Here is a 17,074-nt window from a genome sequence, read left to right as displayed (position 1 = left end):
GTACTCATCCACCAGCTTTCTTTCTTCCTTCCCATAACAGATGTTCAATATTGTTGAGATCTAGGTCAGACCAGTCATTTCTAAAAATATTTGAAAGAAAAGTTTGGGGTGTGGGAGGAAGGAGATGTCAAAGAGATATGTACATCAGTGTCTTAGTTTGAATCAGCAGTACACCTGTAGAGTGACTGTCCCCATCATCTCTCCTTGCCGTAGTTCAGTTTGCTCAATTCCCAAGCTTGATTGCTCTTGGCTAAAGCGAAACTGAGCTGTGTTCAGGAGTGTGCTGAATGTGCTCCAGCCTTTGAAGTGCCTTTAGCACATGGGGCTGCAATAGGAGTAGTTTGGAGCAAAACTGCTAAATGTGACTAGTGTCAATTCTGGATTTTTGTTACCAGCTGTTGTACTCCACAGATCTGCTCTTGATGAGCTGCACTTCTTGCTAATGTAGATGCAGCCTTAGCTGTCACTCACACAAGTTTAATTTTAGCAAAACATTCTGAAGTACTCCTGTCAAGTAATTTATAGCAGAAATGTGCAGTTGATTCACTGTTTCCCACTCTGGAGTAAATCCCTATTGGAAGAGAGGGATATTTTTTTTCTTCTGCAGATAAAAAGATAAGGGAAATACTGAAGAATGAAGGTAATTAAAAAGGTTGCCTTATGCTAGCTCCCCTGCGTTTTTAATTGCAAATGCATTCTAGAGCCCAAGGATAAATTCAGTATCCTGGAAATGAACCCATCTGCTCTCAGTCTTACAGAAGTTCAATCTTGTGCTCCACTGCTTTGCTACAAGGGCAGTCAGCAAACCTTCAAGATCAGCTCTACACCAGGGCTACTAAAGAAAACCTTCCCTAAGCATCCTTTAACTTCTTGCTGTATGTGTTAGGGCAAAGACATCCTGGGATAATTAAGCGATGCTTAATTTCTCACAGATTTGCCGTACGGTTGGTTGACAGGGAGCATGCAAGTCTCAGTTGAAACTTTCCCCTGCAAATGGGGGAAAGAAAGAAAAGTGGTCTATAAAGACCATTTTGTGTGGATTTTTCTTACATGCTGCGTGGTATGAAGCTCATACTGAAACTTTCCCTCAGGGAAAAGTGACAGATAATTATAATCATTCTCTGCCAACTGCCTTTTTCCACGAAACTTGCTTAATACCTTTTAAGTCTGACAGCAAAGAGAAGTTTTCAGCAAAACCATCTACAGGTTTGAAAGCCATCAGTGAATCATCCATATGCATCGACTTCATCACACAGGCCTCAGCTTCTCAGGAAACTGGGCTGAAAGCAAGGACTTGTACCAAGGGATTTACCAACAATGACAGCGACTTTGGAGTACTGTATAAATTCTTGGTTGTTTTTTTGTGTGTGAAGGCATGCCATTTCATTACAGCTAGCTATGAGCAGGTACAAATCTAGTATAGTAACAAATCTAGTATAGTAACTTGTACATATTAGGGATTTAATGTAACCATCCTTCTCTGTAGCTAGTTACTTGAAATCTTATTTTTGTTGGTGTATTTAGATTACATTATCCTAGTTTTTTATATTACTCTTTGTAGAACTGTCAAAAATGCCTTTGTTACTTTAATGACAAAATAGGATTGATTTTAACTTGCTTTAAGTGAAAAATGACTGAGAAAAGTTTAACACACCATTTCAAATAATAGGTGTGTTATTTGAACACACCTATTGAATAATAGGTGTGTTATCAGGGTATTGACTGATAACAAATGTACAGGAAAGACATCCAAATATAAAGAGCAAGAAGTCAGAGTACTCACTCTTTGTTATACGTGGGGAAGTTTCTTTAGCAGGAAGCAGTTTTTACATTTCACTAAAAGCATGAAATGGATCCATTTGTTAGAAGAAAAGCACAGTTGTGCCTGTCTGTCAGACAAAGCGATGAAACTGCTTGTTTTGACAGTGTTGTGACAAAGGAAAATAATTTAAATGTAAAGAGTATAACTTTCAATTTAGGGTTCTGCTGATTTGAAACAGGCCATCGAGGCTTCCTGATAAACCAGTAACTGCCTTAAGGAACACCCCTGAAGGAAACTCTACGCAGAGAGATTGAGGTTTCCCTAGAAGAACCTGATAATGTTCTATGTTTCAACTGGGAATGCAAATGTCTGTGGCCTGTGTTCAGAACATGAATTAAAATGGCACTGACCTTGCAGGCAAATGTAAATAAAGTAAAAATATTAGTGAAGTCACTTCGTCAGTCTAGGATTTTACAGTAGTATCCACTACATGATCATAGGTTGAGTAGTTTGCTTACATTTCTAGACTGTAGTGCCACGTCATGAAAGATACAACTCTACCTTTTTACAAAATGTACTTTTATTTTTTCTGGAGTATTTGGGATATGTGTTTGAAAAGTATTTTACCCTTGAATTGTGAAATAGCAAGCTGGTATATAAAACATGTAATGAAAATGCAGCTGTAGTCTGGATGATAGTTGGAATGGTTTAATAACCTGCTTTAGTATCACATACTGGATTACTAACTCTGTGATCTCCCAAAGCCTTTCTCTCTTCAAATCATGATTAGCCTGGGGTCAAGAACCAAATGAATTCACTTTGGATTTTGATCATGTGGTAAACAAAATAGGAACACCCTTGCTTTCTTCATTCACTTAGATTTCTGTGATTATACAACTTTAAAGTTGTATTTACAACTACATCATCTGATGTCTATTTAAAGAATACTTTTAGTTTGCATTTACTGTGAAAGCATTTCCGTCATCCTCATGCCATTGTATGATCATAGGATCATAGAATGGCCTGGGTTGGGAGGGACCTCAAAGATCACCTTGTTTTACCTTATTCCAACCCCCTATGCTGTAGGCAGGGATGCCACCCCCTAGATCAGGTTGCCCAGAGCCTCATCCAACCTGGCCTTGGACACCTCCAGGGATGGGACATCCACAGCTTCTCTGGACAACCTGTACCAGTGCCTCACCACCCTCTGAGTGAAGAATTTTTTCCTAACCTCTAATCTAAATCTCTCTTCTTTTACTTTAAAACCCTTCCCCCTTGTCCTATTGTTATCTACCCAAGTAAAGTGTCCTTCTCCAGTCTTTTTATAAGACCCCTTTAAGGTAGTGATAGGCTGCAATGATATCACCCTGGAGCCTTCTCTTCTTGATCAAAGGAGAAGCTGGCCTTCACCAAATGCAGGTGAATCCAGCGAGGCAGGAGCCAAGGCCTGGTGCTCGACCTCCTGGAGCTGGTGGAGGTGGGCTCCATGCTGCCAGAGCCAGGCACGTTCCCATGCAGTGCAGGAAGAGAAGCTCAGCAGCGGCAGAGGTGGTTTCAGGGAGTCAAGCATCAGAGAGAAAGGAGGGAAAGAAAATGGCTGAACGTGCCATGAGAAATACATTGATTGAAATAATGACAGTTTTTGATTCAAACATCGTTTTTACATGTTGTCGATCGGTTTTAAAGTAGTTGTGATCATGATGATGTACCCAAATAGTAACAGGAAGAACGTACAGGCTGTTTTGCTGTATTTTCAAAATAAAGCAATGAATGACAATTTCAGTCTATGAGCATCATTGCTGCTGAAGTTATTATTTATTTTTTTTTTAATTTTTACAAAAGCCTTTACTGGGGCACAGTTCAACTTGGGAATTGTTGCAACTGAAATGTAGGATCGGGGAGGCTAACTGAGCAAAAGCGTATTTGTGGTGTGTGTGGTTTTGTTGTTTTGTTTTAGGGGAGTTGTTTTTTTTTTAAACCCACCAAAACAGAAATATTTGTTTTTAGTGGCAGGACTGCGTGTGTGGTGTAATCAGCGTGGTATTAGCTGTCTGTGACGGTACTAACTCGTTGCTTATTTTAGCATTAAAAAATGTTTCCTGCAAAATACAGGAAACTAATTCAAAAACACTCTTTGTTGACTTGATAACCCTTTTTTTCTTTCTGCAACAAAAAAAAAAAAAAAAAAAAAAAACAACAAGGAAAACAAACAGGCATATAAACGTGTTTCAGTGTCAGTTAAAAATGAATGGTTGTTTCTATATCAGCACTGACACTGATAAAATCTTATTGACCCTACTCGAAGTGAGGGAATACGCTACTGTTTCTTGTGTCTTGGGCAAAAGTAGAATATTAGGAATTTCACAGTATTGTATTTTTTTTATATTGATGTAACAGTGGAAACAAGATTCAGGTTATTGTATGTGAGAGTTTCTAATTAAGCTCTTCCTGTTTTTTTTATAAGCTTGTGGTTAATGTTAAAAGAAAAATACTTCAGCGTAGGGGAAGGGGGAGGGAAGGATCAGACTTTAGTTTGGCATTTCCTAATTTGCTGACTTTGGGACTGGGCATTTTGAACTTTTCTTCCTCTCTTGTTCTTCTCTTCCTCCTATGGAAGAATAAGGAAGTAAGATGTTACTCTATAGTGTGCAACAGTATTCATCTCAACCAAGGATTCTGTATGATAATTTCACATAAGTTTAAGTCTTTTGGAGGGAGAAATTTGTTTGAATCTTAAAAGTTTTGGGTGTCGGGACTAGTGTGCACTAAAGAGAAACCAGCAGTTTCTGCTGCTCTAGTCTGCTGGTTACTGGTGTCAAACCAAACCAGTGGCCCTGATCCTGTAACAGCAGCAAATTCTCTGCATGATGATCCCAAAATCTTAATTGTAAAGTAGCAATAGAAACTTCACACCTGAAACAAAAGCTAGTTGAGATTTAAATAATAATAATAATAAAAATTACTGCAAGAGTCAGTAAGACTGTGATCTTGTAAATGTGCGTAGCATGACACATCAGCTCCAAGAGATAAATATGACATCACGAGCTTTAAACTGAAGTCAAATGCAGTTTTTATTTTCACATGACCTTTTCATCTCAGGCACTTTTACAGGTGCAAGACGGATGAGTTCAGTGAGTGACTTCGGGATTTTTGGTTATGACTGTTCTTGCTATAGACCATGTTTTTCGTCTAGATCTCTTGGTTTTCACCCAGAGCTGGGAATTGGCTTCTGAGTCTCAGCTAAGCCACAAATCTCTTACTGGATTTTGGGATTTATGAGGAACCTGAGCATACAGTGCCTTAGCAATGTGCTTGACTTCTAACGAGCCAGAGCAGAGTAAATCAACAGCATGCCTTTGGAGACTTGAAGATGATTGCTCATGAGCTTCCCCGAGTCAAATGCAAGTTGTTGATACAGACTTCTTTAGGTTAACTTTCTAATGTCATCTGTCTGCCTTTCTTTTTCAGTCTCTTACTCATTCACTGTAGTGAGCTGAGTGTGCTCTGCTTATTCTCATCCTGTTTTGGCTCCTGCTCTGACAATTACCCTAAATGTAGAACATGAAGGGAAACTTTAGCTATTTTCGCTTGGTTGATACTCAGAATCAATAGCATTTGCAGATTTTCTGTCTAAACTTGCATGTTGTAGTACCTAACGGGTTGTGTAGTAAAAATTCTGGTGTGTTGACAGGGTATTTTGGATTTTTAATTGATCATAACTACTTTATTTGTTGTAAGAACTTTGTAGTTCTTAAAAGGATGATAAACAAATAATGCTAGAAATCACTAAACTGTGTACTGCTGGCAGTGAAGGGCAGTCTTCTTCTATGTTCCTGAAATAAGTTTTTGGGATGACCTTGACTTTCACTGTCAGGTATTAAAAATGTTTCACTTGTCTTGAAGTAGAAGAGTGCAACCAGAAGTAACATGGGAAAATCAAAGTCGTATTATGTGAAACTGTCATGATGCTTACTCGGTGTGCCCCAGAGATGAAACACCACAGACTTCTTTGAGTTTTGTATACATACATCTCTAGTGATGGCTTATGTGGTTGATTCACTAGATAGCAGGAATTAAGGCTTCTACTTCCAGGCCTAACCTTTAAAAGATTTTTCTTCTAATGTATCTCTTTTGTTCTATCAGATGGATAGCACGTCACCAAGATTTGACTGCCTTTCTGAAATATTTTAGGTAGACAATATTTCAGTTTCCCTGGCTAGAAAAATAATTTTTGTTGATAGTGTTGCTGGAAATGGTTTTGTGCATCTTCCCAGTCTTATGACCTATAAAACAAAGTGACATGGTGAGCAGCAATGAGATGTCAAATACCTGAAAGCTTTAAGTCTGCCAAAGACGTAGGTTGGAAGGATGAGGCAGTTCAGCGGGTGACTTTGTGATTTTCCAATGACGCTGTCCCCAGCAGTAGCCATGTTTCTGTTTAGCATTTAGGTTTTCACCCCAGGGCGGAAGCTGTAAGTGAGAAGGATGCTTGAAGTCTGCTATTATTGTCAGTCTACTTTCTGGAGTACAATTCAGCTCTGCTACCATCTGCAGTAAGAACATTTGTCTTGATACGACACTTTAATTTGTATATTTATATAATGTTGGTTTTGCTGTTTTGTTTGTTTTTCAGACACACGATGAACCCACTGATACAAAATACAGCTAGCTAAACAGCTATAAAATGCCCAAATTTGCATCTACAAAACCAGTTCAAATAGAAAATTCGGACAGTGATAGCACCATGGTGGAAAAACCAACTGCAAGAAAGGTAATAAAATTATATTCGTGTTCCTTTCATTTTGGTGAAATTAAAAGCATGTGTTGTATCACAGTTTTTGTTGCTGTAATGGGAAGAAATAAATAAAAAACTATAGTCTGAAATCTTACCTACAGAGGAAAAAAATCTAGTGCAATTTTTTACATGCTTTCATGCCTAAATTAAATTAGGGAACAGAATTTATGCCTTTTGTTATAGCTTACAAGTTAGATCAAAAGGAAGCTGGATATGCTGATATTTTTGATGCAAGTTAGTGCATAATTTCCGTATCTTAGATCATATGAAGTCTTTATACACTCACAAGAGCAAGGATTCATATTTAATTTAATTTTACAGTGTCTTAGTCTCCGTAACAAGCACGTGAAACATTTCTGAAGGCCTGTGACAGTGCAGACCAGTGAGCGAACACAAGTTTCTTAGGATCCTTTGTAACACAGGTACTTGTTCCCCTCTGGGAGGACTCGAAAGCCAAATGCTGTAGAGGGGTTGAGAGTAACTCAAGTGAAGCCATGTTAAAAACTGTACAATCCACATTTGAGTGCTGGAAAATAAAGGGATATGCAGGGTCCAGTGGTACTAAAAGCTGGTCTGTTCATAAATGTGAAGTATCCTTTCATTTTCTAACTTCTAGAGGAAAGTCATAAATAACCCAGTTCTCAGTTTTGTCTGCATGGTACACTTGTAAAATGGACAACTGTAATTAGCTGTAATGAATAGTAACAGTTATAACTTAGAATACAGAATATTATTCTAAGCTGTACGTTGCCCTGTGGAGACAGAATCCATTTATCTCCCAAATCATGTTTAAATCTATCTCCTTTAGAAAAGGAGATGGTGTGTTGCTCATACTTAGTATTTTGTTGAAGTCTTTCCTGGAAGACCACTTGATGTATAAGACATGTGGAGATGAGAAAATAGGAGAATAGAAGATCCAGCATCTGCTTTAAACTGTATGTCTTCCAAAAAGATCTATACAAAACATTAGACTTTTTAGCTTCTTCTCAGTTTCTTTTATGGGTCCCAGTAAAGTGAGGTAAAAGTATTGGTATCTGCTAACAGTGATAAATTACATAGCTGAGAAAGAAGTTAGAGTGAAATGGGGAGAGGAAATTGACTTATAGTAAAGGGACAAAAAAATATGTGTATTTATTTTCCTTCTTGTTCTTCTTTAGCATATAGTCAAGTTAACTGAAATACTGGGAAATTCAACACTGGAAAGGAGGGGGGAATCAGTGGGACGTAGAAACAGGAGGAACAGAAAGGGTATTGCAGTGAAATCTAGCAGAATTCAGTACTGCCTTTTTAAGTATTTACTTGTAAGTAAGTTAGAGTTTCTAAAGCTTTTAGATGATTTATTTAACTAACACAAATATTTTCTGGCTTAATAAACTCGCATCTTGACACTACAGTATTTCTGGGCAAAAAAACTTCTGACACCTGAAAATCTTTGATAAGCAATGGCTGCTCATTCTAGGAAACCACCTGTGTCATTTTTATTTTTTTCAAGTTTTATATGTGTTTTTAATTTAAAAAAAAAAAATCTAGAACAGGTTAAAGTATGTTTTCATCTTTTCACTTGCATCAAAAAAGAAATAGTGGGTTTTCTGGAATATGTCAAGTTCTAAATTTTCTTGTTTCTATGCTAAAGATACAGCTTGAAATGCTTGGAATGCGTTTATTTATAGGTTTATGTGTATACAAATAGATGTTCATATTTTTATAGTTCAAATTACTTTCTTCATCCATAAGCTCTGAATTTTACATACAAAGAGCTCTGCAGTCTGAGTTAAAAATAAATCAACTTGTCAAAACAAGTGTTTAGTGTTGAGGCCTCCTTTCCTCTTCCATGCCCCACCTCTGACTTTCCTCTCCCTGTTGCATGCTACTATAGCAGAAAAATGATGCCAGTGGCTGGTGAATTTGCAGCCATTGCCAAAGGAGCTGCCTTAGCAGTGACCCTTATGCCCAGTTCAGTGTTTGCTGGTTGCCTTGAGATCTTTCTCTGCAGTAATCTCCTGTCTCTGATCGCTATAAACCGGTCCCTCTGCTGAGCCATTTAACACCCATATCCTGCTATCTCTGCAAAAGCTGGGTAAGCTTTTGAAATGCAGATACATTCTGGCAAAAGAGCTGTACAAAGGTAGTAGTTGTTATGAATGAAGTTAGTAATTTTTCCAGGAAAGAGAAAGCTGAACACGGTGTCCTTTATTTAAGCACCAGGTAGGGGAGGTGGAAATATGGCAAATTTTCATTCGATTTAGAAAGGACTAAATTAACTTCCTATTTTGAGTAGTCACATGAAACATTTCCATTGTCACTTTGGTTGTGGTGGTGGTTTGTCCGTAGCTGGTTGCTCTAACAAGGAAATGAATGTCGCTAAGACTGTACAGCGCACTAATTAGAAGCATGGACAAACACGTTGGGTTGCTCAATATTTGAGATTAGTTTTCCCAAGTAATCCAGCCTTCACTGGCATCTTAAAGCCCAGGAGGAAGTGGAAGTTTGACCAAGGACATGGCTATGTGGACTAATTACATGGATACCAAAAAATAAATTGACAAACTGCTCCCTTTGTTGCATTCAGTCTTGTTCACTATCTACCTTGGCATGTTGTTTGAGATGTAATTTGAGACTCATGTAGGATTTGGTTTAGGGTTGTACGGCAATAATAACAATAAATAGTGCTGAAAAACTGAGATCCTCAATAGCGTTACAGAATTTCATAAGCATTGCAGTTAACCTTCCTGTGTTCACGTTTTTAGCATAAGTGCAGTTTGGTTACTTTTGTCCTTATTTCGAGGAAAAAATGAATATATGATTAAGATAGTAAATAGTCACATAAGTCACACACACACTGTTCTTCAACAGAAGAACAAGCAATAGGCAGTAGTGTTCAGCTGGCGCTTCAATAATGTGCAGTTTCTCCTCCTGTATTAGGAAAAAAATAGACAAAATATTGCCAAAATGTAATCATTTGGATTCAGCCTGGAAAATGACTTGAAATTCAACAGACAACAGGGTAACACTAAAATTTGAGCTAGAAACAAAGTAAATCAAGGGGCAAAATTGTATCGCACAAACATGAAACTAAAGTGAAGATGGATTAGGCAAAATTGGATAGTGATTATTTAAAGTGAAGTATCCTTAGAAAGTGGTTGAAATTTCTGTAAAGCAGATAAAGATATGTATTCAGATATGTAATATGTACATATCTGCAACCATGGATTTAAAAGCAATAGTATTTTAAGCATTAGAACCTCTTATGAAAAAGTTAGATTAGTTAACCTAATGTAATACCGTAAGGAGGTGATGATGCTGCAGGTATAAAGAATACAGAAGTAAAAATTTTTAGTGGTCCTTAGTATAAAAAATGCATTCTATTTTTCATGTAGCTATGGCTTTCTTTTCAAATCAAATTTTGGTAGGAGAGTGCAATCGGACCACTTCTGCACTTCGACATGTAAACTTTTTCTTACTTCTGTGTCCACTAATACAAGTTTGTTGGTGCAGAAGTATTTTTGAACTACTTGTAGAGCTTAATTTCTCTGACTAAATGGATGGAAGATAGGTAGTTTAATTATAGGTGTTCCTATATTCAACAGTCCTAAAGTTACTGTTGCTACAGGACTTAATCTTTCATACTTGTTGAGTGAAAGTTGATATTTACTATGCTGTTCTGATAACCAGTAAATAGCTATGTGAACTAGCTAATTTTTTTTATTTCTTTTGAGAACTTAAGAACATGCATGGAGTAATATTCATGTTAATAAAACGAGTTTCTAGCATATATGCTGTAGGGTACGTGTTTCTATTTTGGTTGCTTGCCCTATGAACATAAAAATTGATAAGACTGTACAACAGGTAGATCCTTCAGTGTCTGCAAGAGGTATTTTATAAACATAAGGAAATTTTAATTTTTCTGAATGTATATCTTCAATGGCAGAAAGTCTGCGAGTAAAAGGTAGATCTGTGGTTCAAAGGAGAAATGCATTTTCGCTTTGTAAAAAGTAAATCTCATCTTAGAAGGCTCCAACAATAGTTATTCCCAAAGCCATTTTAGTACCATGCAGAACGTGCTTCAGTATGTAATTATTTTTGATAGGCAGAAAGAAATGCTCATTCTACTGAGGTTTCGTACATCTGCTAGATTATAAATTATATGGCACTGCGTTGTCTCCTTTTGTGTATTGTCATTGATTGCAGACATAGCAGAAAATAGAGCTGGAATGGGATATTAAGAGATTGTCCAGGCTGCTGTTTGTTAGCCTCCTGAGACTGTTTCTGTGGAACAGATTACAAATGGCCTCATGGTAGCACACCAGTATGGTTTTGCTGAGGTAGAAAATTCTTCTCGTTACTACACCTCCCAGTGAGGCGTGCGTTCGATGTTGAGATGCGCAGCTCTGGTTCATCCATTTGCCCCAGAGCACACCAAGCTGTACGCGGTTCTTGACAAATCTTGGCCAGACCTTTGCTTTGAAGCCTTGACTGGTGGAAACTCCACAGTCTCCTTGGGCAGTTGGAAAGAGTGGAAAGGTAAATTACCTTTACTTGCCTCTTGTAGTCTAAAGCCATTAAGCGTTCTCTAAGTCTAGCGGACAAGGAGAATATGCAATGCATTTTGTTTTGGAGCACTTTTTTAGTTTATGGATCTGAACATTATCATGTCTTTATTCAATGTTTTATTCAGTTGGTAGTTTAGATGAATGATCTGCCATAGAAAATCCACAGATGTTCTGAATTATAGGCCCCTGAAGGAAAGGTGTCAGCTTCATTTTAGTTTACATTTGTGGATCACAGGAAGCTAATCAACAGACTTATTCAGGCTGAATTTTGAACCCTGCATGGACCCTGAAAAAGATGTAGGTGGGACCAGGAGTAGGTGAAACAGGGAATGCTCGCTCTTTAAGCTGAAGTACCTGTTCTAACCCACAGGGCGTGCTGCCTCCTCTTGCCTTCCTTTACTTGAAGTTGAATCCAGAAGGCTGTTACGAGTTATCTGAATTTTAATGTGGGGTCTTTGAAGAGTCTGAAGAACCTTGTTTTTATCCCGTTCTTTTCCTTTTGTTTTGTATTTAAACTATTATCAAATGAAGACTGCTCTACAAATTCGCTAGTGATTATATTTTTAATTTGCTATTGATCTTTGCATCTCCCTCTTGCCCAGGCGTGATACTGTCTGCATACCTAATTGCATCTCTTTCAGCGTTGTCACTGGAAATACTAAATAGTATTGGGTTTGGCACTGACTTCTCAAACAGGCTGTTTGTTCATTGCATCCTTCGGATTGGAAAGGCAGCCCCTGGTTGTTCATGACACTCTAAGTAGCCCTTTAGCCTATTCGGTGTGCTTTATTGTTTGTATGTGGTCACTGCCAAATTCTTATTGGAAGCTTACTTGATTTAAAGCTTTATCGAGTACTCTGCTTTATACCATTTTAATATATTTTATTTCTCACAGAGTGGGAAACTTGCTTGCTTTCAAAGCAAGTAAATTTAATACAATGAACACCACGTAAAGAGGTGCAAATTTTAGGATACTTCTCATTTGAAAAGGATAAATGTTTATTTCCACAATAGCTAAGGAGCAAAATACTCATTCTAAGATGTGTCCTGTAATTTCTGTGTATTGTGTGCAGCCTGTTCTTTCACTTCATTGCATTTTTATTTGTCTGAAAGTATACATTTTGAGCACACTCTCCTTTTAAGTAGATAATCATACAAATGAATATTCAGTGATTAACAAAACAAAAACAAAAGTAGTGTGCCAATCAGGTTTCACATAATGCATGTACACAGGAATAAATGCAAAGTTATCAAATTATTTTAGCAGCTTGTGCTTCTTTAAACACCTGCTAATTAGTTTTAGAACTAACCAGTTCAAAAAAAATGTTGCTTTTTAAGGATTTCCAATTGGGAAAGGCTTGTCTTTTTTCTACAAAACAAAGTTAAACCAGTTATTTGAGTGTTTCTTGTTTACAAACCTTAACTGATGCTTTCTTTTGCCTTGTACCTAATGTAAGATAATATCCTAAAGACAGCAATAAAAATGTAATGCCATTCTATCATGCTGTGGGAGATTCTTATAGGTATGTATGAGAAATAACTGGATTGAGCTGTTTGCACAAGGAAAGAATGCTCCTGGTGAGACTGGGCAGAAGTGGAAGACTTTAGTAGAAGAGCTCAGAGTGGACTTAATGTAGTTTGGGTCTGTCCTTGTCAATGGATATGTGTGTTTGCAGACATTAATGATCAGTTCTGTTAGATTGGTTAGCTTCATTTAAAGGTAATAACATTCACATTTTACCTACCAAGAGCTCAGGGGAATCTTAGGGTTTTCTAGATTTTCTTCTAGCATTTAAGGAAAAGGCCTGGGGAGGTGTTCGCTTTCTTTGGGGTTTTGGAGACGGGTGGTTTTGGTATGTGGGTTCTATTTTCTGTTTTGGCTTGTTCTGGTCTGGGGGGAGAGATGGGTAAGGGGTGTATTTTTTGCTTTTTTTTTCCAGGTTTCCAAACTTGGACTGACTATAGGTTTCTCTGGGGGCATCAGCCCGCTACTTCAGGAATTCTCCTTAAATAGACTGATTCCTACCCTTCTTTGTGACTTCCCTGGTACGGACATCTGTTGTCTGAACCACGTAGGGGGGATGTTTGTGGGTTCTCTTTGTAATCATTGCTGCCTGTCCTCTAGGCGACAGTTTAAACTCGGAGCATCAGATGATATAATCAAGCTACCCTTCTTACCTGCCTATGTTTTAAAATAGAGGATGAGTGCTCTTGAGTGCCTTTGCTTGGCGTTGCTTGCTAGTTTCCTCTAATCAGAATAAATCTTTTAACTTCTTGCTTCAAAAGCACGAAGGAACAGCCTTTAGTTTTGCGCTGATTGGCAAGTAAGTGTATGTTCCTCTTCTACCTTTAGAAGATGAATCTACTAGTGTTTTCACTCAATCAGCTGTTGAATAATACAGAGCTGTGGAGTTGGGGTAACTGAATAATGTACCTCTACAGCACATAATGAAGAGAAAATGTCATTTCTCTGCATTGGCTCTTGATTGGTATGCAAAAATGTTGGGCTTTGCAGAGGGATCTTTTAAGCATTCATCTTACTAACTTGCTGCCTTTTCCATACTTCAAGCTCCTAGATTATCAAACAATTGATCGTAAGTTATTGAGTCCATCCCGTTTTTCTCTGTTTGTTGTAAAATGTCTTATAAGCAAAAATACTAGATTTATGCACCTAAAAATTCCAAATTGTACCTATTTTTTCATGAATTTCATACCAGTTAAATAAAATTTCAGTATAGATTATCTATGTTCTGGGGAAATTTTGCTTCAGAAGATGATGCACTAACTATCCCTGTTGAAATGGAAGGGAAGCTCTCTGTATGGATGGGTTTGGGGATGGGGAGGAGGCAGGGGAAGGTTCTTAGGGGGTTTTGTTATTGTGTTATTGTTCAGTCTGAACGGCAGTGTGGGCTTTTAACGTACTGTTAATGTGATTATTGTGCTATAGTCAGAGAAACAAATTGGCGTGGTCATTAAAGGTTCTGAGACTTAGCAAAGTCTTGTCCAGTTGGTGTTGTTCCTTTGACCATTAATGAAGGCTCAAGTAGCAAACAACAGTTCTACAGTGATGTACCTGGAAGTAGATATAACACAGAAGATTCTCACTTTAAAGGGAAAGAAATGCTATTGATTATTTTCAGTAAGGTTACCTTAAAAGGTTTTGAATGAGCTACTATGTAATGATACAAGTACTTGCACATACGCTCTCACATAGCAGTCTTTTCAGTCTGTATACGTTATGAGACTCTCCTGCTTTATGCAAAAATTACTTAGTATACTTTTTATTTATATTAGAGCAAGGACAAGATTGCATCCTACAGCAAAACTCCAAAAGTGGATAGGAGTGATGTGGGGAAGGAGATGAAAGAAAAGTCTTCCATGAAACGTAAACTTCCTTTTACTATTAGTCCATCCAGAAATGAAGATCGCAATTCAGACACAGGTAGAACCTTTTTATTTCCTTAACTAATTATTTGTTGGTAAAATACATCCTATTTTAATTAATTGTATATTATGTTTTTACATTGATTTTTCCCTCTAAAAAGGATACTAAGTATAAACGTTGCTTGCTTGCTTCTGATTGTTGCATCTCGGTCTGATAGGCTTTCATCCTATCAGATGTTACCAAAAGCTAGCATGCCATCGTAGTTTATCTACATTTTCCAGATCTTTCCTAACCTTGTTCTTTTGCTTCCATTTTAGTCATTAAGTCTTTATTTTCATGGTCATCTCTAGAGGTCCATTTGCTAAAGCAAGTAAACTGATGGAAAGATGTATAAGTGCCTTGATTTGTGGCACAGATCTTAGCCTTTCGTAGCCTGTTGTTGGTGGGGGGGAAGATGGGGAGTGCTCTGTCCTATATATAAAAGTTGCTAAGGTTATGGAACTAACTGAACTAGCTATGGAGAACAAACTTCTTTCAGTTTGAGCTCCTCTGATCTGTTCAGGATGCCTTTTCTGCACAGGCTGGTAGTTTTTCCTGACTTAAGCATATTCTATTACAACTGATTTGAAGACTTCAAAATATCATTCTTAACATGGCTCTTTTCGAATCAAGATGGAGGAATCTAAATGTCATTCCAAGAGTATAATTAACCTAATTAAGTATATGCAGTAGTCCAGTAATAGTTATGTTGCCAGCAAGACAGTATCCAAGACTTCTGGATGGTCACCAGAAAGTCTGCTCCCCAGATTTCTCACCGGTTCAGTCTGACAGTTTCTCATATAGTACTTAACACATTTTTTTTTTCAGAAAAGTTAATTAATTAACATACTTGTATTTAATTCTAGTTATGTACCTAAATACGTACATACTTTTTGTCCAGGATTGATTTATTGCAGACAATTTGATTCTTGGATGTTACAAACATATTTTTGTTAATGTAAAGAGAACGTGGTATAAAATCCAAATTTGAAATAGTTGCATTGCAAACCAGAACTTTTGGATTTAAAGCTCAGTTTTCAGTGTGTTTACAGAATTCTACAGTCGTATCCTATTCATAATACCACTTGATTCTGAAAAGACCATGTGTAAGTTATATATGTACGCTCCCAGCATTTGCTTTGTTGATTTTATTGTTTGGTGTTATACCATAACTGTTTTTTTGTAGTGGAATTAAATGTATTTAGAAATAGTCTTTAGCACTTATTTAATGTGTTCTGTGTTGGAAATCTTTTGTCATTTCTCACCATCTCCATCAACTTTAATTCATTGTCACAACATCTTGTAAGGTAATGTAAAATTTTGTGTTTTCTCTTGCTCTAGCATCTATTGTCACAGTTGCTGCAAACAAGATGGATTAGTCTAGCTGTCTAGACAAGCACAGACAGTGCAGTGCATACACTACAAAACCTTTTTAAGTTGTAGCAGAGGGATGATGGAAACGGTTCAAGTAGGGGCAAGAAATACTTTACAGAACAATGGAAGGCACATAACTCTTAATTATTGTGTAGCAAACATCAGTGCTTATTGTCTGATTCATTGTTGACATGTTGCAAACTTCTGTGTGCATTACTGCTGAGGAAGGAGGGCAAGATAACTATCCTGTTTCACAGGTGAGGAACTTGGTACCTAGGCTTTCCAAAGGCCATAGAGGCTGGGACCATTACTGGGACCAAAACCAAATAAACAACAACAAAGAACAGTTCTCGTTGTGATGATTCTGTACCTAACGAATTGGCTTAGACCAGTGAGCATTAACCACTTATATATTGCTGCCAAGCTACTGAACTCTTACCTCTGGCAGAAGTGTCTCCTTGCTAACTAAGTACAGAAAATGGCAAATATTATTTGGGAAGGAAAAAAGTTTTGGAGGTGACAGAGTGACCAGACATAGAATCAAGAAGAGGGGATGAAATGCTTCTTGTTAGCTAGTAGTACTAGTGGTTTGGGGGGATGAAAGGGGTGTTGTTTTATTAAAAAAAAAAAAAAAAAAAATGGGGGGCAGGATTCTGTTTTCTTTTGGTACATGTTGAAAATCTGTAGAAGCAGTCTACGGAAGATAATCAGAGGTTATGTACACAATTCATAATAAGAAAAGTTCAGAAAAATTGTGGAACTACTGCATTCTTCACCCTGTCCATTATAGTTCCAGGATGTATTTTATCCTTTCCTTGTTGTTTTACTTTTAATTGACTTCCAATATATTTTTTTCAGAGTTAAGTATAGTAAAAATGTTCTCACTAGTTTGCTAAATAGTTTATCTGTAATCAATAAAATACCATTGAGTTTGCTTTCCAAATGTTTTTAAAGACTTGGCGTCATCTAAAAACATCTCTGGGTGAACAAAAATCAAGGAGTGCCATGAAAAGTAAATTTAGGGTAAGAGTTCTAATTTAGTGAACAACTGTTCATAATAAATGGTTTATCTCCAAGACACATGATAGGGTTGCTAGCTGATGATAGAAACCCCATGGTAATTGGGTTCCATCCTATTTAGGAAGGTAAATGAGTTACTGGAAAAATGG

At 37.3% G+C, this 17,074-nt stretch overlaps 1 protein-coding gene across 4 annotated transcripts in view; it reads left to right on the top strand.

Moving 5' to 3' along the window:
- ANKRD12 (ankyrin repeat domain 12) overlaps nt 1-17,074 on the top strand; it is a 63,584-nt gene that overhangs the window by 14,597 nt on the left and 31,913 nt on the right. For 3 of the 4 annotated variants that reach the window (XM_032180754.1, XM_032180752.1, XM_032180753.1), the window contains exons 2-3: nt 6,396-6,533; nt 14,402-14,549. In XM_032180754.1, the coding sequence (XP_032036645.1) occupies nt 6,447-6,533; nt 14,402-14,549 (235 nt within the window). In that variant the 5' untranslated portion in view covers nt 6,396-6,446. Of the gene's footprint in view, nt 1-6,395; nt 6,534-13,047; nt 13,154-14,401; nt 14,550-17,074 lie in introns of those variants that run through there. The other variant, XM_032180755.1, reaches the window with a different exon arrangement.

The sequence above is a fragment of the Aythya fuligula genome, chromosome 2 (genome assembly GCF_009819795.1).
Source record: "Aythya fuligula isolate bAytFul2 chromosome 2, bAytFul2.pri, whole genome shotgun sequence".
NCBI classification, from domain to species: domain Eukaryota; kingdom Metazoa; phylum Chordata; class Aves; order Anseriformes; family Anatidae; genus Aythya; species Aythya fuligula.
The sequence above is the reverse complement of the archived record's forward strand: the minus strand, read 5'-3'. Positions and strand labels throughout refer to the sequence as shown.